Source organism: Accipiter gentilis, chromosome 8 (assembly GCF_929443795.1).
Source record: "Accipiter gentilis chromosome 8, bAccGen1.1, whole genome shotgun sequence".
Classification (NCBI taxonomy): Eukaryota; Metazoa; Chordata; class Aves; order Accipitriformes; family Accipitridae; genus Astur; species Astur gentilis.
Genome location: NC_064887.1, coordinates 24,611,990 through 24,636,123, shown reverse-complemented (window position 1 = coordinate 24,636,123; position 24,134 = coordinate 24,611,990). Strand labels below are relative to the sequence as shown.

Genomic DNA, 24,134 nt, shown 5'->3' with positions numbered 1-24,134 from the left:
TTTTAATCTGGCAACACTTTCCAATGTGGCAAGAACACCTAAAAAGTAAGATAAGACTACCCAATATCTGCATTCATTCCCATTCACCTCCTTAAGTAACTAGGAATTTTTAATTAATTAAAAATTTGATCAATTTTTAAAACTATATTAAATAATTTAAAAATATTACTAACCATCAGTCAGTTCCCACTAAATCAGTTACACTAGCTGAACGCTTCATACTGTATAAAATCATGTTGTGTATTTGAAGAGCAAAAATATAAGAATCCATTTTTCTAATCATGCCCAGCATACAAATGCTATGAAAAAATCAAGGTTCTGTAGTTGCAAATATCTACAGAGCTGACTAAGAAAATTACAGACATAAGAATCTCCTCATTATTGTCTGCATAATTAACAAGTTAGCTCTGAAATGCTAGGACTCTGAAGTGACATTACTTCTTGTGAACACTTGGATGGTGAATTCTGAGGATGGTTATGAATCAGTAACTCAATCCAGCTTTCTTTTAATATCTAGAGTTTATAGATTTGCATATAGAGCTATAACTGAAAGCAGTTTGCAGAACCATGCATGAAGTTTGTCTGGGGCACCTTAATTTTTTATATTTTTTTTTCAGAAAAAAATTAAAATTTTGGATAGATAAATACAGATATTTCCTGCATATTTGATATGTTTTGAAGATAAAAATATTTCCAGTATTTTTTTGTTTCAAAAAAATATAAGTACATATTTCTGATACCATTATTTTATCAATAATGGTACCATGGATGATAATATAAAGACAGTAGAGGAACTTCAAGATACCACAAACTATTCAGTAGGAAAAAAAAAAAAAGGGGAAAAAAAAAAAAAAGCTTTCAAAAATAATGTCTTAATCCTGGCATACAATTTAAGATAACAACCGAATGCAATAATCAAATTGTACAGAGAGGGAAAGATAGGTAACATGATCTTTAAAGTCAGTACCAACACTGATAGAGACCTAGGCACACTCCATACTGAAACTTTTAGAAATTCCTTCCATTTTTATGACATTTCACTAGAAAACAAACAACAAGAACAAAAAAAAACCCCACCTCTGTCTGGAATGAACAGTCTACGAAGAAGAAATTTTTTATTTTAGTATTTCAAAAGCGGAGCAAAGGTTTTCATTTGTGCCACTCTAGAGTGACCCTAACTGCATTTCCTCCACACACCCCCACCCTGTCATTCCATTCTTATGGGAATCCGAAATATTTCTGCTTTGAAACATTCTTTTTAATGTGAGGGTTTCCTACAAACACAGAGCCTACTGCCACTCACCTTATAATAAAACTCCATGCATTAAGAGTCTGTGTAATCCCTGCAGCAAATGCAATGAAATCTTCCAGCCATTTCCCAATACTTAGACTTTCCTTTGCTCAAATTTTGAAGTTTGCCACTTTAAGGTTTCTGTGCGGGGTCTGTGATTTAGTAACATTAGGGAAAACCATAGGCCTGAAAACATTTAACTGAGCTCTTTGTGATTTCATAGGAAGAAATACGGCCTCTCAGGCCTCTCCATTTTCCCACGTGGATATCAGTGCAAGAGAACACTAGCTCTAGGAAGCATTTGGAAACTAGATGTATCCAGCAGTTTTCCCACTTTACATCCCTTGAACAAATGCTAGAAGTGAAACTTCACTCATAAAAGCAATGTGGGTGCACTGCTTGTTCCCCACTGCTGCCTGCAGCTGTTAGACAACCTTAAAGACATCATGCAGCACAGTAAAGGAGTGGGACATCTCTGCATCCTCTCTAGACCAGGACACAGACGGGCTGTCTGCGTGGTAGAGGTCCTGTCATGCCATAGCATCCATAGTTCTTGCCTCTGGAGACTGAGCATGCCTCTTTGCTGCACCACTAATCCACTCCTTCAGAGCTCAAACAAACTGCTGGTAGATGAGGAACTAAAGCATCTTCATCCTCAAATGCTGGTAGGATTCAATATGTTCAAATCATGTTCCTGCAGAGAACTTCTGAAGGTTCTCCTTGCAATCTATTTTTCAGGTCAGTTTTCTAAAATAAACATAGATTCTTTGAAAATGGAGACCGTTAACATATTATTAAGATTTGTGAGCCCAATAACAGTACAACATATATCTAGCCACAGGCATAAGTATACTTTCACACAAACCTTTGATTTGTTGGTAACAAGCCTATCAGATACTGTCTGGGGAGCAGAAAGGTTCCCATAGCCAAGTCATCCCTTTATGTTTTTAATCTGCAAACTTCAAAACAGCAAACATTTGTATAGAGGAAGTCAAAGTTACTGTAAAGTGTCAGGTTTCTGAACTTCTTACCGCCAGCTCCCCTCCCACCCTTTAATTCACATACCTATTGATACAACTTTCTATGGTGTAGAGCCTTGTTATTTCTTCAGTATCATCACTGCTGTAATAACAAGTGTTTCACATACTGCAGAACTGCAAAAACAGAAATGTGAGAGGGTCAGAAGAAAACACTGGTATCAAAGATATTACAATGAAAGGAGGTAATTTATACTGGGAAATTACAGGGAGATCATAGTGCTCTACTTGTAATTCTTCAAAGCAGTCCCCAGTGTAATAACACATATTCCTGTTTTTTTTTCTGGAGTATATAGGACATAGTATGCACATTATGAAAAATATATCAACCTGTTGCTGTTATAGTCAGTTTGCCCAACATCCAAAATTCTTGACACTGTAACACAACACAGTTATTTAATGTACACAGGTGAGTGCTTCCCACCCCACCTTGCTGCAGCTCACAAGGAGAAAGCCTTGTCTTTTCATCACCATCTCTATCCCTCTCCTTCTCAGGTGGGATTCATAACAACACAGCTGTAGGGAAGAACAAAAGGGCTGGAATGCAGGTGACTGCAGAAGCCTGCCTTAAGGTTGTACTGAATATGAAGCTCTGGACAGCCAACGCCAAGAGGGAGCTGCTGGCACCTACAAAATGCAGGCACTGCTCTCCCTACTATCACAGGTTATTTCATAAAGCCAGAGTAATTTTTGTTCTGAAGGTAAGGAGTCACTGAGTGGCCAGAAAGAGGTAGGAAAAGAATAATTTCTGAGATTCTCAGTACTTTGGCATAAGGTGTTCACCCCTACCTAGAAAAGCTGAACTGCTGTAATATTCTGAATTCTAGGACACATATCTACAGCCACCTCTACTATTTAGAGGAGGATCTCAGGTAGCTTGGAAGGAAAAGATCCAGTAAGGCACACTGACAGAAAGCAAGCTATTACTCATTAGGCCTTTACTAGATAATTTCAATGGATTTAATTTAATTTCAAGAGGGTTTTGAGTGCCAATATTATGTAGCCTTTTATCAAGGGCTACCTTACCATAAGCATGAAGCTTCTTTTTTTAATGTATCTTTTGAGGTTTTTCAAAGCAATGATTTTGTCTTTTGAGATACTTCTATTACAGCCTCTGCCATGCTCTATGGAGAAGGTTTAATCCATGCTGCTTCTGCTGTTCACCATAGTGTCAAAAAAGAGCAATACAAATATTCCAAATATCCTCAGACAGAAATATAGAGAATACTTCCGTGCATTCATAGTAGTCTAATTCTTTCTCTAGAAAAAGAAACCTTTCCAGGAATTTATTTCAAAGGTAAATTAGGCAGCTTCTCAGAATAACCAAATGATCATAATTTGTCTATATTGTCATTACCAGCAGCTCCTGTCTGACCATATTTTACCAGAGAAAACTTTTCATATTAACTGCAGGTTAATGAAGTTCCATTTTATATTAAAAATATAATTTTTTTTTTTTTTTAAGAAGTCATCCACCTTGTTCTTGTGATGACTTCAGAACAGCACCAATTGGTGGTCACGCATTCCCCTTGAAAATGCTGCATGATACCAGAAATCTTGTGGCTCTCCGCAGGGCCAGAAAATACTCCCTGTGGGTAGACAAGGAACTTCCAAAATGTTCCTACTGTACAATAATTTGTTCCTCTTTGTTCTTTGCATCTCCCAGGCAAAGTTTGACCCCTAAAACTTCTGTGCAACAACCACTGAAATACAGAGACAACATCTCTGCACAGGAGCTGTGAGGGAGACAATAGGAGGAACTCTTCCATGGTGGCTCCTGCTCCAAGATCCACCATTAAAAGCACAATTCCTGTCAGAAATGCCCCTTTTCAGTCTATTACACTTCCAGGACAATGATACACATCACCTTTGACCTATCTCTGGATCGCCACTGCTGTTATTTTCCATCCCACACAAAGGAAAATACCAAAAAACACCGGGCCAAAAGCAAAGTTTAGAGCCGAGCCTCACCTTTCTTCTGAGAAGGTGTTATGAGGGCCCCAACTTCTCTGCAGCTGGCTCCCACCAGCTTCATTTTCCTACCCCAATCCAGCCACCTCAAACCAGTCCTATAACCCCGTGTCTTGCTCCCTCACCTCCCTTCTTCCTCCCCATTGGGTTAGCCTGGCAGCTCCATGCCTTACTAGCAGGCGGCCTAGCAGCAGGCCTGTGGGAGGCACAAGTACCACAAGGAGAAGGGGGGTCTCTGCTGGGCCCCAAGCTTTCCTGTGAGACTGGTCAACTCCTGCCTTTAACCGAGAGCAGATAATCTATGTGGCAGCCTTTGGATCCAGCGGTGATGGGTTCCTTCAATATACAAGGCCTTGAACCTGTGCAAAGTGGTACTTTTCTGTCAGCTGTAAGCATTAGCTAGCTCTAACTCTCTGATTGCAGTTCCCATGTTTTCCTTCACAAGTTAAGCCATAGTATTTGCATCTTAAAGAGTACTATATGCATAAAATAATGCTTTAAAAATAATAGCCCTGGATTAGAAACACTGACCAGTTGATGATGCATCATGCCATTGACCAACTGGCCAGAGCCAGCTTAGAGAAAATAATCTGATGCAATTTTTGCAGTGGCAGCCCTGAAAATAGAAGGAAAATCTACCAGGAAGGCCTCAGATACATCTCCTTGCTGGATAAAGCAGCAAAATTCCTCACAGTAGGAAAACGTGAAGTGTGCTGCACGTGGGCATGGTGGCCTTTTTTTTTTTTTTTTTACACTCTGCACGCAGCAGAATAAATCAACCAACTTTTAAAGAAGTCTGACACTGGAAGTCAGGACCCATTTAACATGCTATAACTGTGCTGAGTTTAGCTAAGTTCCGAAATTACTTGCAAGTGTTTGAAAGAACAGCAAAACAAATGGTGAATTTTGACCTTTCTTCCAAGCCCGTAAGAGGGACAAATGCTTTACGTAAAACATAGAGATCCTTATCAGCAGAATTACTTTCTGCAAAGCAAAACTCAAACCTCTGTGTTACTGACGGACTGGCAAAAAAAAAAAAAAAAAAAAAAAAAGTGTGTTTACTGCATGAAGGCTTGACAAGAAAAGTCCTTCCTCCTCTAAGATGAGGAACTGCCTGACATGCAAGACTTGCTACTCTGACAGCCATATGAGGAGTGAGAGAAACACAGAACAGAAATACTGGAGACATGAAGTGGTGAATAGGCTAAAATTAGTTAATGTTCCGATTTATTTTATGAAGGGAAGGTAAATTCTATTTTTTGTTGTTGTTGTTGTTAAACCAAAAATCCTAGAAGGCATTGGAAAGTGAGGAAATAGAGATTTTAAATCTCAATGAACAAACACATGCTTGTGTATGTACATGTGTACTAGCATAAGCACATATACGTGTTTCTTGTTTTAGGAACACTAATTCAAATGCAGGTCTTAAAAAATAAGGTGAAAAACACCCCCATCACCTTCATAACTGTATCAAGAATAACATCAGGAAATTTTACAGGGACTAGCTTAGCTAAGTTGATGTCTACTCTGCTTATAAAAGATTTGCCAGTGTTTAGCATTTTTCCACCCCAGGTTTTGTGCCTTACCTTTCTAAATCATCTCTTGCTTTATGAGGACTATTCTTCTTATTCCTTTTATTCACTTTCAGTTTAAGCTGGTGTTGCTCAGAGCTGGAATGAAATACAATGAAATGACTGAGTAGAAAATTAAGATTTTGTCAAAGGTCAGCAAATTGGTTAAATGACCTTGAGCTATATACAAAGCAGCAGCACGTAAGTACAGTACAGTCAGCTCCTCCAGGCTGCGAAGTTGAACTATTTTCTTTGTGGTATCTTTGTTGATCTTGGTAAATCTAATTTGAGACAGCACTGAAACTTTCTGGTATACTACACTTGGTTTTCTTCAAGTGAATGTTGACCTGTGACATCGATGCGACTTGTTGGTTAGCCTACATAGTTCAAAATATACTTACATGACTCCCCCTTCCCTTCCCCTCCCCTCCCTGCCTGCCTGCACACATGAAACTGGTGAGGCTGCAAACTTCTTTTGGGGAAGGCAGCAATGCTAAAAATCATGGAGAGGATGTAATAATGGAAGAGGCATGCTGTTTGTGCAGAAGGGTGGGAAAGAAGATAGCAAAGAGCTGCACTGGGAAAAGAAAAAAGAGGAAACATTATTTGAAAGGAAACATCGCGTGCTCAGTCTGGCTCGGGTGGAGTCAATTGCTTCATCGCAGCCTGCATGTTGTGGGCTTGTGACTACAATTGTGTTGATAGCACACCCATGTTTTAGGTGTTACTGAACAGTGCTTGCAGGGTTTCAAGGCTTTCTCTGTTCTTCAGTTTGCCCCCCCAGGGAGCAGGCTGGAGTGGCAAGAGGCTGGGAGGGGACACAGCCAGGACAGCAACCCAGACTGACCAAAGGGGTTTTGCATGCCACGTAATGCCAGGCTCAGAAATAAAACAGAGGATTTGGTCTTTCCAAAGTAGCTACTATTTAGTGGCTGACCAGGCATTGGTCTGCTTGTGGGAGGTGATGAGTGACAGCCTTTGCATCACTTTGCCTCCCCCCACCCCTTCCCCTCACTTTTTAATCTTTTTATCTTGACCCACAAGTTTTCTCTCTTTTGCCCTTTTGATTCTCTCCCCTATGCCACTGAGGAGGAGTGAGCAATCTGCTGGCTGGGGTGACACACCACACACTGAGAGCAGGAAATAATCACAACCGCACTGATGGTCAAGTTAACCTGGAAGTTTTAGAGACTATGGCGCTTTTTTTGCCCTCTTTTTTCCACCTTTTTTTTTTTTTTTAATTATTTACTTTACCTGAATTATCACATAGGTAGTGGGAAAAAAAGGACACTTTTTTTTTTCTTAATTTTTACACAGCTCACATTGGCTTTCCCTGAATGCTAAACCAACTATAGTTGCAAACTTTCCTATCTAGACACAGGCCAAATTTAGGAAAAAAATATGAGTTGGTTTACAGGTAGGTGTTCAATATAGGGTAGGCAGACTGCTATGCCAGTTGAAGCTGGGTTTGTGTTGACAGACATGGCCAGCAGTCAATAAGCTCACCCAGACAGTATGGTAGCAACCTGCCTCCGGCAATATTTTAATATTTATTCAGCTTTGCTTACCTGTTTGTTCCCATATTTTTCAGGCCTCTGGGTGAAATTCAGGCTGCTGAGGTCAACTGTCCTGATGTCAACAGAGCAAGAACGTCACTGTCAGAAAATGCTGTAGCGAGAATCCTAGCTTGCAGACATAATTACAGCTTCAGCACAAAGTTCATAACTATTTTTCTTTTAATATAAGCAAACATGGTTGTTGAATTCAGAGAGAAAAGGCCATGATTTTGAGAAACGTGTGACGGTTTTTACTACATACGTTTTAATCCATGCACAAAGATCTTTTGACATCAATGCTGACAGGAGCCCACTACTCTTTCTCAACATGATAGATCTTACTCCATTTGAAGGTGCTCCATTTTCATCAGAAAAGCAGTCCCCATCGTGATGTAGGAAGCTATGCAGGTGTGCACCCTGCTTTTCCTTACTGGGCCTTTCTAGAGCAACAAAAAGCACACACTGACATACAAAATCATCTGCGCCAACTGCCCTGGCTGACATGCTGCTGATTTTAACGCTTTATCGTTGAATCAATGTCACTCCTTTGAAGCTGTAGCCTGAACAAAGCATACTACTTAGTATTGATAGCAGCTCATTTGGAAAGAATATTTTTTATAATAAAAAAGTGATTAAAAAATGTGTGTGCTTTGGGAAATACAGCCACAGAGACAATGAATGGGAGACCTTCAACTTAAACACATTTCAGCGGAAACTCTGCCTGCTGCCCTCCTACATACAGGAGGGCCTGTGCACATTTAAACCACAGTAAAAGGATGCCACAGCACTGTCTTTACTGCTCAGTGGTAGACAGACTGAGAAGTTGTTATATTCATGCTAGGTTAGGCTCAACCTGAGTAACAGCAAGCAGATTTTTTTCCAAATAAAATAATCTGAACTACCTGGGATGAACTTACCCACTGGCCCTGACCTTCCCACTGCAGAGAGAAGACAGCAGCTGCACAGCCTCCGTCTAAATTAAAAATGCCTGATTCAGAGTATTTCTGCTGGTTAAGCTGTGGATGAGCAGGGGGAGCTCAGCAGGGTCTCTGAACCCTTGTAAGACTCTTGATTTCCTTGCTCCACAGCTTTGCTTTGGGGAGCAAGAATGCCAGAACTGAGCCCGTTTTTCCCTTTTTGTCAGTGAAGATAACCAGAAAAGGCTCAGGAAATCCTGGGGACCAAGATAGCTGGATGAAATGCTGAGGAGAAAAGGGAGGGGTCTTTAAAACAAACAAACAAACAAACAAACAAACAAAACCACCAAACAAAAAGCACCAAACAAAACAAACACCCAAACAGAAGACAAACCCACAAACCCTCCAAAAACCTCTCTGCCCTCTCTCCCTCTGATAACACCTCTCCTCCCCTCATCACCAGTCACCACATTGGCTTCTCTTCTCTAATTAAGTGAGTCTGGAACTGACTTGGAAGGAAAGCCAGTGTCTACGACATAGAGAAGTTTCTTATTATGTTGTATGGTGAAGTAGGAGCCTGTTTGGTCAGTTGATGGCTTAACCTACTTTATTTTCATGAATTATCCATGAAGTGGGATACACAGAGATGCCATGTCAACATAGCCTAAGATCATCACCATCATCATCAGACAAGCTTTGAAATTAGTTCTAAGCAGCAATACTTTGTGTAGAGTCTAACAAAATGTGTATAAGCACCAGTCAAAATAAATGACCATCTTCTCCCCCGCAGAGGTGTACCAGTACCTGCCTGATGCCATGAGGAGTAGCAGCATGGCATGCCACCACACTGTATATGAACTAACTACAAGGAAAATTATAAAATGATATTTTATTATTATTATTATTATTCTAAAAAGCATTGAAATATGTGAGCTGTGACATCTGCAGCTCAAATGATGTCCTTAAGAAATATATGAATTTTTTAACAATAGAAGAGCTTTGTAATCTCTTCAAGGGTGGTAATTTTTTTTATAAAAATTCATCATATAAAACTATTTTCTGTGAAATACTAATTAAAATTAACAGATTGCAAATATCAAAATTCAGATCATTACTGAGGTCGACGTAACATAATTACAGCATTGAGAACTGCTGTGAAAAATCAAAGGGTCTGACCCTGATGCTTTCAGCCAAGTCCAGAAACTCTGAAACAACAGTTTGCTAGCAGTTTTGTAACATTTCTGGTAGCAATGAAATTTGCTTGACAAGACCCTCTGCCTGGAATATACTTTTGATCTCTGAGACAAGCCTGACATTTTCACTTCCTATTTAATTTTTAAGTGACTATTGCTTTAAAGTTCTGAGCCCAAGTTTTCTGCCCCAAGTAAACCAAACCTCTTCATTTTTTACTTTTATTTTCCACTTCTGCTTTTCTTTGCCAGTCACATCATTTGCAGCTAAGCCCCAGTGGCACAACAGGCTTCCTAACCCTACCATTTCCACATTTTCTGTACAAGTGATCATCACTTCCTCTTCTATGTCTGAATAAAATAAACTTCAAGGCTATGCATTAAAATCTTCTAAAAATAGTGCCATGTCCACTCTCTTGCAGCTAGAGCAGACCTCCGATTTCAGTGCTGGAGGTGAGAAGGCATCTCACACAGTTTCTGGATGAAGGAAGAAACTCGGTGACTAATACACTGTAAAAAATAGGCATTTTCCTGAGAGGGAGTGTGGGTGGAATTTGACTCCACAATAGCACAAATCAGAAAACAAAACTTCCTTTTCGAAGTCTCAGTGCTACTGTCATTCAGAGCACAGCTGAGGACAGTAATAGGGCAAAAGGCTTCTCCCTCCATTTTCCCTCAAGCCTGCAGCTATTTAGGAAAAAAAAAACAAAAAAACTTCATAACAATAACAACAGTACACAATTCCTTTATAAGGAGCAGGTAACAGCCTTGCAGCAAGCAAATAGCATGGCACAGCTGCCCTAAGAAGCCCCAGAAAAGAAAGGGCCTTACAGCAAGGGCCATGAGCTGAAAGCACCAAATAATTTTTATATATACATATTTTATAATATATATGCAGAAATCATATCTATATACATATATGTATAAATATATATCTCTATATATATAATTGCAGCCAGAAAAAAAACATTTACATCAGAAGGTGATCTCTGGTCCTGTGTCAGAAGAACTTGCAATAAATATGCTTTATTCATGCTATGAAGTATTTAAAAAAAATGTCTGTTTTATTTATCCATCTTGACATGTCTCCCTCCTGTGCAATGGCCAAAGTACCTGTGACAGTGGGATTAGTTGGTTTTTTAGTAAGGATTCAAAATATGAACATGCTGCTTATTCATGCAGTAGCTCACAAAACAGTCTTTCCTACCATAGGGAATGATATGTGCATCTACAGCCATGCTCACATGTTCATTTGGCTCTTGTGTGTGTTAGGACTTGAAAGACCTAACCAGTCATACCTTTCAGTGTCTGTATCTTAGAGCTAATCCCACAGCTTTCCACCACAGCACTCCTGTCCCTCGTGGCAGATTACAGCACAGAGCACACCTCAATCACCATGTGCTTTTTTAAACTTTAGTCTCTGATGAATTAATTTCTAAAGAAGATTTTTTTTAAGTGAAAAAACTCTAACAAATAATGTTAAGAAGTAACACCAAACAGAACCCTACAACCAGTTCACTGTGTTCAACCAAAACTACTTGTTGACCGAGTCTGATTCTTCACATTCAGGGGAAGTTTTATTAAAAGGAAATTCCAAGAAACAATTATTTTTCCCTAGTTCCTCTGACAAGACTAACTATATTCTGCTTCAGCAATAAAAGATTAAAAAAAAAAAAAATCCCCATTAAACTACAAGCCACTTGGAGTGCTCTTCTCATCTTTTCCCAATGTGTTAATCAGATACTTCAGCTTTTCTGTGACCCTGAGGAGGGGAGAACATTTCTTTCAACCTCGCTGCTGTGTTTTTCTGATTGCACTAGCAGGCCTTTTCACCCAGCATCAATCCGGGCAGAGCCAGCTGGTTTGGTGCAATCTGGAAGGTTGTTGTAATAACAGACAGAACAAGAAGCACAAGGAAGAGCCTGGCAGCTGTATAAAACTCCCTCCGAGCTCCAGTCCTTGCAGAAGTGCACTGGCTTCAGCAATCAACATGACCAGCCAGTCTCAGGGAATCCAGCAGCTTCTACAGGCAGAAAAACGTGCCAAGGACAAACTGGAGGAAGCCAAAAAACGTAAGTAGCTGGCCTGGTTTTACTGTAGTTTTCAACTGTAAGCTCTTCGGAATCACAGTGGCTCAGGGAAAAACAGCATTATTTCATCTGTATACATCACAGCTGTACTGCTCCTATTCTTTCTTCTCACTTGCATTAGTGCTGTGCTTTGACTGCAGCCAGGCATCTAACCAAACCTGAACATTCAGAGTTTGCTTAAAATTCTGTGTGCACATGTATGATTGTGTGTACGCACACACATGCCTTATTATGTTAAATAAGGTTTTCTTTGTTACATTCATCCTGTCATCTAGATTTATTCTTGCTTTATCTCAATGCCAAAAATGTCACTACAGCCTTCCTCAGCTATTTTAAACTAGAAGCCTACACGCCTCTGGCTGCCAGCTCTGGAGGACCAGACACCAAACTCTCTATTTCTCTTTATAGGTCTTGTACAAATTTTTCAGGGTTCCTATTTATTTATGATATCTAGTAACTTGCCTTCTAATCTCAGCTGGGCTTCAAAGAAATTATATGAAAACAAAGAGAGGCTTCAGCACAATGATACTAATCAAAGTCATGGTACAATCACAAGCATTGTCAGTATGTAGTAAGTCACTCATATAAGTCTTATTACATGGTACAAGTAATCAGCAAGTGATCGAATGTTCAATTTATAATAAACATCTTGTTTACTGAATGGCTAAATGCCCAGGGCAAAGCATGTGTAGATATCCAATAATAATAAAGTCAAATATTTTTATTCTAGTCATATATAAGCAAAAAATTAATAAGAACTAATATAAAAATGAAGGTGTCTGCTAGAATAATTTAAATCAAAGAAGTGTCCTGGCAGAGTCTTTCCATTATCTATTTCCTTCATTTTCTGCATTCATCTCCCAGTGATTTAATGCAAAATATAGTGACGTTATTCTCCTGAATGTAGATATCAACCACCTGAGTCACTGACCTGTATTAGCACTGAAACGTTAATACTCTTTCATGGAGTTATCTCAGTTTAGAAACCAGCAGCAGGAAACAATGTTGTCCTGCAGGACTCAACTGAAATGCATGAAGATGATGTCATGTGGAGCAAGAGTGTGATGAAGGAATATAGTTTGTTTTCCAGGGAGAAATAGAAGCTAAACCAAAATAATTTGGGTAGTTTCTATATTCCTTCTACACACAAATCGGCACTGCTGTGTGTTCATTAATTATTAGTGTGACATTTTAATTTGTACAGCAGAAACAAAAAATAAGTAGAAAGGCAATACCCCTTCCTTGAGCACCCAGCAACTGCCTGTGCCTTGCAGAAGCAACAGAGGGAAAAAAAAAAAAAAAAAAAAAAAAAATCCCACTTTCGTAAAACAAAAGGCTCACAAAAAAAGACATGTTTGGGGGTTGCTGGTCCCCACCTGAAAGCAAGGAATAATTAAGAAGTGATTCAACCCTTATATAGCCAAATGAGGTGCTCTGGGTGGGATGGTTCTTCCCTCCTCATGTAGGGCAGAGGAAATGCACTGTTCCCCAAAGCAAGAAAACATATGACCTAGAAAGGCACAGCACCCAGTGGAGGGAATGGGAGTTTGGTCTGAACACAGGCTGCAGAATCAGGCCTTTAGCTATGATAGCTTGATGTTGATTACCCTTTATTTTTGGTTTCAGTTATTTTTGTTGTTTTCATTTTGTTTGGGTTTGTTTTTAAAACCAGAAAAGTCAGTTTAGCTTTTTCTAAAACAGCCAGTTAAAAAGAGGTTTTGTAAATTAAGGAACTCCAAAAATGAAAAGTATCATTGTAACATAAAAGTAATTACTGAAGATGAGTGTCTTGCAGAATCCACACATGGTTACAGATACATTTATTCTACTCTGCAAAAACTAGTCCTCTGTCATCACCTCAGCCCCACACCGAGTACTTGTGATAAGCACAGGGCTTCTTACAGTTAAAATATCTTCCAGACCCCTCTGAGTCAGAAACTTGAATTAAACCACTGCTTATGCTTACCTCAACACTAACATACTGGTAGGAGTTATTCAGCAGCTACAGTAAAACAGCTACTAAGAATTTTGCTTTCAGTAAAGATATGTGGAGTAAAAATATTTTATCAGTATGATTTTATTCTCTATTACTTTTAAGGCCAAACATTTTTTTGCCTTTATAAAAATTAAGGAAAATAAAAATTTCTCACATGAAAACCGGGGGGGGGTTGGCGGGGGGCGGGTAAAGACAACAGGGCCAGACTTTTCAATGGCACCCATTGAAAGGGCAAGAGGCAATAGCACAAATTTAAACCTAAGAGAAGAACTCTATAACTGGGAAGGAGGTCAAGCCCAGGAACAGGCTGCCCAGAGAGGCTGTGGAGTCTCCATCCTCAGAGATATTCAAAACGCACTGGATATGGCCCTGATCAAGTTGTCCTTGCCAAGCCTGCTCTGAGCAGGGGGTTGGAGCAGACCCTGGAGGCCCCTTCCAGCCTCAGCAGCTCTGTGTGATCCCATGAAAAACCTCAAGCGTTTCTAAGAGATTTTATTCCTCAGTATAGCAGATCAAGGGCAAAAAATTTAAATAAGTAATGAAGCCGCACATTCATCTACAGCCTAAAGACTTTGGTAGATCTTTTTGTTCATGTTAAATACTGCCAACAGTTTCTACTAGGGTGCAAACAGCAAAGCTCTTGTGAATTTTAGATTTCGTGTTCACACATGCAAGGTAGGGCCTTAATGTTCCTGATTTGGGTTTTTCTAAGGACTAGTCCACCCTGGATTTTGTGCTAAACCAAGCATTACAGCTAATCTAAGAGAATAATAATGCCTAGACAGTCATTATTATATTTGACATTACAAGAGGTTCACAGTGAAGCTACAAAAAAATAAAAAAATTTCCATGTTGTCCTTAATTTAAATATTTTTCATAGCAATGTCACTTACACCACCTTAGATACTTAACTATACCAGCATAACTTAAATACTGTGGGATAAGGACAAAAGGGATTCTTTTAGTACCAAATCCAGTTATGCCAAGTCAGAATTACTTCAACAGTATCTTCACCAGAGTGATTCTGCAGTCAGATCAGCAGAAAGGATTGCATAGTTTGAGCATAAAAACTAAGATAAAAGCAAATACATAAAATGCAACCAATATATCGAGTGCAATCAGTTAACCTGTGCACACACAATTCAGTGAAACAAGGTGAGGACATGCTGCTTCATGTCAGAAAATGCCAGCCTAGATCCAGCTGGTACCAGTTCAGATCAGCAGCTTCTGCTCAGGGCTGGGCACTCTGCGGATCTGGGCTGCAAGTGAAAGCAATGAACCCGTCCAGTGAGTGCTCATGCAGTCCCGTCCTTGCTAAACTGTACATTATGACCTCCTTTGTCTCTGCAAACAGTCATTGCACAGCAAACACCACTATACAAATGAGTCTGACTATTCTATTTTACTTCATAATGTGAGAAGAATGAATGGCAGATTGTTCATGGGACACAACCAGGAAAAGTCATTTTCAAGAAAATGTGATTAAGCAAAACTACCCTTATGCAAACTTGTTTACAGTTGATACTCAGATAACCAGATCAAAATGTAGCGTGAACACACAATATTGTATACAAACAGCCTAGGTTTTGCTGACATATGTGCAGCTGTCTGTAATGCAAAATCCACTTTGGATAACTGAAAAATTCGCAAATAAATAAAGTTGTATTTATAGACATGATGCAAAGCAAAAATATAGCTAAAGCTCCTCTGTACATGCTTTTTCATATTTCTTGCTCAATACCCTTTATCCTGGCTTGCAATATCTTTACTGTATCATTGGCTGATGGCATTTATACCTGGCAAATTATTACTAGTTTGTTGGTAAATGCACACATGCAAGGCTGAAACTATTAAATTGATTAAAAGACAAACCAAAACAGTCTGCAATCCTTTGGCCTTTTATACACAGCACTGCTTTATCCATCATTATTGCTTTCAGCATAATTTGGATCCCAGACATAACTGAGCATTGTCAGAGCCAAGACATCAGTTCCTGAAAATCCTTTTGGGTAAAATAAGGGAAACAAATGTGTCATGAACACTGAGTTTAGCAAAACTTGTTTTCCTATAGATTTTTATATCTTGGCTTGAATTTCTAGTGCCTAATAAAATAAAAACTCAGATGAAAGATTTCAGGAAATCAGATTAAAACAAATGTTAATCAAAATAAGATATTGTAAACAGAATTATATCCATGGCACTCTCTTGGATAATATCCAGGACATATTTTATCTACTGAAAAAGCTATACGGACTGATCAGCTGCTTCCATTGTATTTTATTAAAGTGCAAAATAATCTTCTCAAAATGAGCATCCTTAAATCCCGTTTTGCAGACAATTTAACACTCTTGAAGACAATTGAAATGGTCCTATTTAAAGAAAATAGGATTAATATTTGGCAACTTCCTCATATGACATGATTTTTATGCAGACATTCAGCTAGAAGCCTAGATGATACGTTTGAAAACAGAAAGCAAATTTTAGCATGGCAGTTTTTGGAAAGTAAGATAACTTACTGTTTGGGCAAATTAGAATGCAACATTTTTGCTTTCTACTGTCTTTTTCTTCCAAGACCTAAAAAAACCCAACAACCTAAAAATCTTCCCCAGTTGTTTTGGATCTAACCAGAGCTCGGTATTTCATTAACATCACAGAAATACCTAGAAAGAAGAATACAACCTTTCTCCATGCTAATAATGCCTTCCCATGTTAGTGAGAAAATCCAACACAAGGCTGACTTGTTACAGAAAGTTGGTTAAGATTTTCCCAGTTTAACATGATGCATAGAAATTTATAGGCTGTCAGCTACCATAATCATGGACAACAGTGGACAAGGAAACCAGGCATAGCACAGCTGCTTTGCTGCTCCCCATCTTCAATGACGGGAAGGAGGGACATTGGGGCAGCAGCTAACCTGGCCCCCACAGCATGCCCTTTGTGGCAAAAGTCTCTTCAAACTTGGAGCTTTCTGTACCTCACCTTTATGATCCTAGAGGAAATGTCATAGGGACAGGTTGGTTTGCCCATCCTCCTGTATTTCTTGCCCTCTTTTTGCATGATCTCGGCTGAATTTCAATGCTCTGCCACCCTTCAGTGTGTAAGGTTTGATTTCAGCTAAGCTGTGCTCTGCAGAGAATCTCATCCAGAAGATCAGTAAGACTTTGAAAAGGCAATCCCGTATTGCAAAACTAAGGTAGCAGACAAGTGGTTAATAACAGACTGATTAATTAATTTTGGTTTGTCTCTATTGAAACAGCAGGTTAAGCTCTAGTTTCTGCTTAACTTAATCAGGTGCAGCATATGCACTATCACATATGTTGGCAGTTGCCGATTCTGTCCACAACGTTGTTGAACTAGCAGTAATTTACTCACAGCTTTTCCACTTAATTAAATAGGAAGCAGCAGGTTCCTGCTGTGCCAATCCTAAAGGCATCATGGAAAAATGAAATGGCTGCCACCCTACAGTGACATCCTATGTATCGTGCTTACTCCAGTGCATTGTCAAGAGCTGACATATATGTATATATATACTTCTTGGTTCACTAGCTACATTGTCAGAGGCAAATGAACTGTTGTTTTATAGTTAATCTCTTTCTATTTTGTGCATTTTAAATAGATTTATTTATCTATCTGGTGGCCAAATATGCAACATATTTACTACAGATGGCCCCCCAGATGGAATTTGAAATTAAAGTCCCACTGATTTTGAAATAATTTAATTTGCTATAGAGATCTAGTTCCTCAGCTGGTGAAATTGGCAGAGCTTCATCATAGTCACTCCCCCTGACTTCCAGCTCCAGAGAATCACACCCTCCCAGCTCTGCTCCTAGAGGAAAACTCTATAAAAGGCTGATCAGCTCCAAATTTGGAAAGGAGAAAAAGGGAAACTTCAAAAAATACAAACCTAAACCTGGTTCCAAATTTTGCTCTCCAGACTGACGTCAGACTCTTACACAAATCTGTCAGTTCACGCATGCTGGTCCCAAGACTTCATACAATGAGTAGCAGAAGCTGAGGGAATCAGCCCTTATCAAACAAGTACAAACTCTGGGAAAGTACACGCTAGATTTTAAACTTCCTCTCTGCCCCTTTATACTTAAGTAGAGTGCCTCGGTGGCAGAAGGACTCTGAGAAATATATATAATTAACTACACAAGAGAGCACTGCACTGATGAACTGAGAGTCAGTAATGCCATCTAGTTCCTCACCAGGTTCCTCCTTCCTATAAAAAGCCTTTATAGAATCATGCGCCCCAAGTACTACAATACATCCAAGCACATCCACAAAATCACACAGTCTAAGACTTTAAAAGGAAATTCACATTTCAGGCATCTCTCTGCTTCTACTCACTCATCTGCAGATAATGACTTCAGAAGGAGCTGTCAACTAGGCAAATAATTTACTAATGGATCAGGCATTTTACCCAGGCCTTTGTTGAACCTCAGATGTATCAAAACCAACAATCTTCCTCCCAGGATTCAGCTTCCTCATTGTACCATGCTCAGTGGAAGAAGATTGCTATATGCCATACCTGATAAGGCTTCATTAGCCCAGCACAGGTGTAACCAATCCAATGTAGCAGCCTGGAGAAAATAAATCAGAAATACTAATACTCAGCTTTCTAGCCTAGTTGGAGAATGTTCCTACTGTTTTCAACTTTTGCGCTTGAATTGAAAGATTAAAAAAAAAAAAAAAAAACACACCAAAAATACCACCAAACATAAAAAAGTATTCATATTGCTCAATGATGTTAAGTAGGAGGTTCCAATAAATAAATAAATAAATTGATGTTTTACACATCAGATCAAAATGCCTTTTTTAGTTGCCTAGCCTCCACTCTCTCATTCTTGTGATATCCTAATTTAAGCAACTAAGCAATAGCTTTTTCAGCCATCTAAGACATTTCTCCCATTAAGAAAAGGGAGCAAGCTTATCCCCTCCCACTCCTAAAATTCTACCTGTACAGCAGAAGAGACCGCAAAAAATCAGCATCAGCCCAGGTGTCTCAAATGCAACGTATAAACTTTCAGTGCAAGAAGTTTACAGCCCCATCAGTTAGAAAGTGACTTTTTCCTCACAAAGTAGTGTAGCAGAGTCCTGTGGAGATCCATGCAACTTACTTCACTAACTTTATAAAAAACAGGCAGACAGAGATTCATCATGGTGGGGTGGTTATGACATGTTCAACACTTGCTTCCTGTAAAAACTTAGGCATCACATTCCCGTCAAACCTTTTACTCCTATCCTTTACGTGACACCCCTGCTAGATCAAAGAACTACCTTATGCCCAGTCCTGCAATGACTTACATGGGCTTGATTTGACAAACCCTGAGCATTTTAGCTAAGACAAAGTAACTATTCACAGTGAATAAAATTAATTAATTCTGTAATTCATCATAGTCACTCCCCCTGACTTCCAGCTCCAGAGAATCACACACACACACAGACACACCCTGGCTCTGCTCCTAGAGGAAAACTCTATAAAAGGCTGATCAGCTCCAAATTTGGAAAGAAGAAAACAAGCCTGTTCAGGAGGAAGGCTCTAGTTTCTGCTACAGCGTAAAATGCAACCTTACAGATCACCCTCCTGTTTAAAAAGAAAAGGAAAAAACCCCACTTTTTAAGCACTTTCATATTTTCTATACATTGGTAGAGGATACCACTGACTTCCTTTTTCTCTTAACCACTCACCTCTGCATTTGACAAATGTTAGGGGGAAAGGGTGGGGAAGAGGACAAAGGCTGAAGGTTGCAACTTGGTTTGGTAGTGGTTAAGATATATCTTGCAGTACTTTGGAAATCTGCCAGGTCTAAGCAGAATCCAGTTGGTATAGGATTAAGAGATGCTGGCAACCAATCAATACAGCAAATCTTACAGAATAACGTCTTTTCCCATCAGTGACAACTAAAATCTGTTATCTGGCTGCTACTATTGCTGATGAAGGAAAGACAGATATTTATTTAAACACCAAGCTGTGATTAAAAAAAAAAAAAAAAAAAAGGCATTTGTGTTATGAGAAAATGTGTAGTTGCAAAAAGACTTCTGTTGTTAGCAAACCAACAAGCCTTTCATTTGATGTGTGCTTTTTGCACAGGGAGTTGGTCTCAGAAGATGGGTACTTGCGTGACTGGCTTTCAATCGAAAAGTACCCTACCTAAATCACTTTGGCTCTTCTGACCATTCTTGTGCAAATAAAGCTGCTGTTGACTTTGCTTGAAGCTTTGTCCATTTTACTACACCAGGTAAAATACCTCTGATTTAGAGAGATTCATCTTTTGGGATACAGTGACAAGTGTGAAGTAAATCCCTGTTTCTTCCCCCATTAGGAAAGGGAAAGAGGCTGAAGCAGGCCAAAGAAGAAGCCATAGCTGAGATAGACCACTATCGACTACAGAGGGAGAAGGAATTTAGGAACAAGCAAACAAATGTAAGTAAGAAACCTGCATATGTTCTTTTGCAGAGTCGGTCTGGTCAAGGGTAAAACAAATTGCTTCAAACAGTGTTACATGGAGACCTCTGCAAACCAACGTGATCATGCTGATTAAACTCAGAGATATCACCTATGATGTGTATATACTTCATTTTGACTTCTTCACAGGCTTTGAATGCATTTGTAGAAGGTATTGTGGACTTTCACCACTAAATTTGTGCAGATTCTGTATTTGGTTCATGCTTGTACTTTGAAGACTTATCTCCCTTAAGGAAAACCATCTTTGAGTCCTCTTTAACTCCAGACAGACCTCATTCCTGTCTTGAAACTGGAGGTTTCAGTAAGGTGGATGTTTCAGTAAAAATAAAGATTTAAAATATTTCTATTTCTGTTCCACTTTCGCTGACTTTTTTGACTGCAAACAAGAGTGCATTTTTAAACTGAAACCACCAAAATTTTTGAGTTTTTCACTATGTTTTCATAGCAAATGTGGTCTGGCTGATATTTTCTTATCTGAATTATAGTACATTTTATATGTTTATGCCATCTTGCAGTTTTATCTAGTATTTTCATGAAGGTTCACATACCATTCTCTTTTTACTTGGTGACCTTCCTCTTAGGTTTTTGTTCCTGTTTTTACCCTGGCTTGTTTTGTGCAAAGGCGAGGAAACTACATGTGCAAAAGCAGTCACTAAAAAAGCCAAGAGGTCAAATAAAAACTGCTTTACAAACCTGTCATTTCAGTCACACTTCACATAAAACATTTTCCAGCAGAGATCACAAGCCTTATGAACAGATATACACACGAAGTCTCTAACATACACTGCCAGCCTCCAGACACACTGTCACATAGCCAGGCCAGGTGGAATTGTCTCATATGTACAATTTCAGATGTTTACCAAGACTAAAATAAAGTAAAAGTACCTCTGAAATTTGTTCACCTTTTCAGTCAAGCCAGACTTCTTGTTTTAGGTCTGAAATAGCAGAAGAGAAAAGATGTTGCTTTGGTGTGAACTCAATTTTTTCATCACAAACAAAATTAAAGCTGCAGGGAAAGGCCACTGTTTGTTGACTGAACATTTCACACAAGCAGGACAGAGCACATATTGCTCCTCAACTGACAGCATGTGGTACAAGATCATTGCAGTCCTCCTTCACATTCCCTGACCCCATTATGTCGAACATTTATCTACCCAGACAAATTTCATCATTATTAACCTGTGCCTGGAAGGCAGTCAGGAGTTCCAACTAAGCCAGTGCAGAGGGAAATCTGATGCCCAGTTCAGTTTACTGGCTCAGGTATTTGGACACAAGTATTTTTAACTCTTTGTCACAGCCTCATTTAATGCTATTCCTCCTCTTACTTTATATTGCTGTATCCAAACTGGGGTAAATTTTCTCATGCTATGAGATGTTCCACATCAGTCCAGGATGAACAACAGCAGCAACAGAAAACAATGACTAATTTGAGGTTAGAGTGACAATATGCAAGATCTTTTTTCAAAACATACAGAACTTAAGCCCAGATCTCAAACCAATTTTGCTAGTGCTCATGGCGTTTGTCCTCAGGTTCTGAGATCACTAAACTCTGGAGGTGTACTACAGCCTAGTTCTGAATTTTGTGGCTTCCAAGTCAGTGTAACATTTTAGCAACTTTAGAATGACACTAGCATAAAACCAGTATTGGCAAAAAAAGGAATAGACCTTGAAGGTCAGCAGAAGTCATAGACTAAGCAGCATTGTATCTATTTTGAAGAAAAAGGTCTTAAAATTCAGAAGCAGAAAAAGGGAAAAAAAATACATAGAAGAATAAGAATCAACTATCTCAAGTTACAGTATTAGCATGAACTGAGAGAGCGGGTTCCCAGTCTGCAGAGGCTATTCTTAAAATTATAATGCTTTTCATGAAGTTTTTCAAAAGTATTTAGTAGCTGGATAACACACAACCATCTGGGATCTCTAGAAAGTTATTTTCTCCAGTGGAAAAAATCAGCTTCATAAATCTGGTCTAAGCTGTACAATCTTTCCCACATGAGACCCTTACAATTTGTCTAAAAGCTAAAATAAAATGCCAACTAAAAATAGTTACTATAGAAAACTGTAATCTTTTCCCGATATTTACAGTTGTGTCTATGCCCTGTATTTCTCCCAAATTGGAAAGCATTCTACATCTGGATTATGGACAAACTACATTGCCAGGTACTGATAAATAGAATTGCAAAGGTGATTTCTGCAAAAGATCTTAACTCAGCTGCTTTTCCTTCTTTTAAGGCCTAAGTTGGGCTGAAATCATGTGGAAAATAAAGCTAATGATTCTTCCCTTGTTTCTGGTCATCCTCTGGGTATCCCACTAACATCACAGGTTAGCTTCAGCTGCTAGTCCACCCCAGAGGACCATGGCAGGAACAAGAAGAATATGTTACTTATTCCTTTCTTACTCCGTCAGTGTGTAGAAATGTCTTCTGCTCTCCCCTGGAATTCTTTAGCTGGAAACCAGTTTCTCTGCCAGTATCTGAAAGACTTTCCCGTAAGGGAAGAATTCGAGGGATGTTGGGGCAGTGGGGGAGGAGGGAGCAAAGTAACGGATTTGGAACACATACATCTGTTTATAACATAACCTTGCTAAAATGTTCAGCAAGTCTAGAGTCAATTAAATTCTAAGCGAATGTCCTGATATTAACTGTGCCAGAAGCTGTCTGGTATTTTGCCAGATAAGAAAATGTAACATTAAAAGACCTTGTCTGAGGCTTGTTGAAGGTTATACATCACTAACTGCTGAAGACATTTCAAGTACTCTGAAACTGTAATTATGCATTGTCAGGAAGGCTTTCCCGTGTTTTCCTCCTTAGCCGTGCTCACATTCATTCTCAGTGAGGCCAAACGTAGCACACTGGTGATGGAACTTAGTTGACTAGTCATTAAAATAGAAACAAATTAAAATGAGTGATATAAAAGACAAAACATGTACAGTGTTGTTCCCACAGTGAGCTGGGAAATTTTTTTTATATGGGGAGATTCCCATTGCTAATGAGCATATGAAAGAGTCCCCTTTAATCCTTTTTTTATGCATACAGTTCAACCTAGCTCATACCCTTACTATGAGGAAGCACTTTGACATGTTTCTGTTATGTTTATGCTAGATGATAAAGAAAAGTACAATAAACATAGTCATATATAACCCTTTATTTTGCTCAGAGGACTTCTGCTTTTCAGGTAATGGGCTCCCAAGGCAACCTCTCTGCTAAAATAGAAGAGCAAACAACAGAAACTGTCCGAAACCTCACTAGCAGCTACCACAAGAACATGGAAAACATGATGAAAAAGCTTTTGAGCACGATATGTGACATCAAGCCTGAAGTTCACCCAAACTTCAGACATGCAGTTTAAGATCCATTGATGTGCTGGGGAAGGATGTTTGTAAAAAGTAGCCTTCTTTCTGATAAGCATAAATATTTCCTCATTTATTGTTTCTGTATGTGTGAGAAAAAAAGAACACTAAAGCCAAAAGCACACAGTTCCATGTAGGCTTTTGATGTGACAAGAATTATTCAGGGTTTCACAAGCATTTGTTGGAATATTGTTTCCTTTCGGTAGCTAAGCCCCTGTCATTTAGACGGGGGCAAGTCAACAACAGCAGAATAAATGATTATTTGACACCAGCAGCTTTTCAGTGGGAGTCTTTATTCCTTTTCTCTTATGAAATGTTCTGTAGTAGGATGTGGTGTTGCATAAAGTCTGTTTATCCCAACCTTTATTGTACTTCAAGTCACATGCACAAAAACTTAAAATAAAGCATTTCTGGTTTCCTTCTGACACATGGAGTGGTCAGGTTATGGAACATAGAGGAATTCCGTAGCTTTTGGTTAAAAAGAATAGGTCAAAACATTTTCAATTTTTGTATGCTAATTTAAAGCAAAATATAACTGACTTGCATAGAATTTTGTTCAAAAGCCATAGTCAAAGTATTGTCTGGTTGTTTAACTACACCACAAACTTTATATAGCTTTGTTAAGTCTGAAAAATGAGAACAGGAGTAATCACTATTTACTAATTGCTTCAGTTCAAGGTGCAGACTAGCACATCCA

The 24,134-nt window shown here is 39.0% G+C and overlaps 2 protein-coding genes across 6 annotated transcripts in view; one reads left to right on the top strand and one right to left on the bottom strand.

Moving 5' to 3' along the window:
- The window catches only part of PTPRC (protein tyrosine phosphatase receptor type C), a 95,982-nt gene extending 87,445 nt beyond the window's left edge, over positions 1 to 8,537 (bottom strand). For 3 of the 4 annotated variants that reach the window (XM_049807693.1, XM_049807698.1, XM_049807700.1), the window contains exons 1-4: positions 8,344 to 8,536; positions 7,439 to 7,499; positions 5,886 to 5,969; positions 2,357 to 2,445 (exon numbers count right to left, since the gene is read on the bottom strand). The gene's annotated coding sequence lies outside the window, so the exon portion shown is untranslated. Of the gene's footprint in view, positions 1 to 2,356; positions 2,446 to 5,885; positions 5,970 to 7,438; positions 7,500 to 8,343 lie in introns of all 4 variants that reach the window. The other variant, XM_049807685.1, reaches the window with a different exon arrangement.
- A 2,751-nt stretch (positions 8,538 to 11,288) lies between these two features.
- Positions 11,289 to 23,680, top strand: ATP6V1G3 (ATPase H+ transporting V1 subunit G3). 2 transcript variants are annotated; one of them, XM_049807752.1, is made up of 3 exons: positions 11,289 to 11,605; positions 19,946 to 20,046; positions 23,263 to 23,680. In XM_049807752.1, exons 1-3 carry the CDS (start codon positions 11,524 to 11,526, stop codon positions 23,434 to 23,436), a joined length of 357 nt encoding a protein of 118 aa, XP_049663709.1. In that variant the 5' UTR covers positions 11,289 to 11,523; the 3' UTR covers positions 23,437 to 23,680. The 2 variants fall into 2 exon arrangements, with proteins under 2 accessions (XP_049663709.1, XP_049663708.1); XM_049807751.1 differs by having other exon boundaries at positions 23,245 to 23,680.
- Positions 23,681 to 24,134: the final 454 nt, after the last annotated feature.

What these genes read in the sequence shown, in the direction of transcription:
- ATP6V1G3 (XM_049807751.1), top strand. Translation starts at nt 11,524, where the DNA reads ATGACCAGCCAGTCTCAGGGAATCCAGCAGCTTCTACAGGCAGAAAAA. An exon ending in ACTGGAGGAAGCCAAAAAAC is followed by an intron (nt 11,606 to 19,945) that starts GTAAGTAGCTGG and finishes TTCCCCCATTAG; the next exon opens with GAAAGGGAAAGAGGCTGAAG. An exon ending in TTAGGAACAAGCAAACAAAT is followed by an intron (nt 20,047 to 23,244) that starts GTAAGTAAGAAA and finishes TATTTTGCTCAG; the next exon opens with AGGACTTCTGCTTTTCAGGT.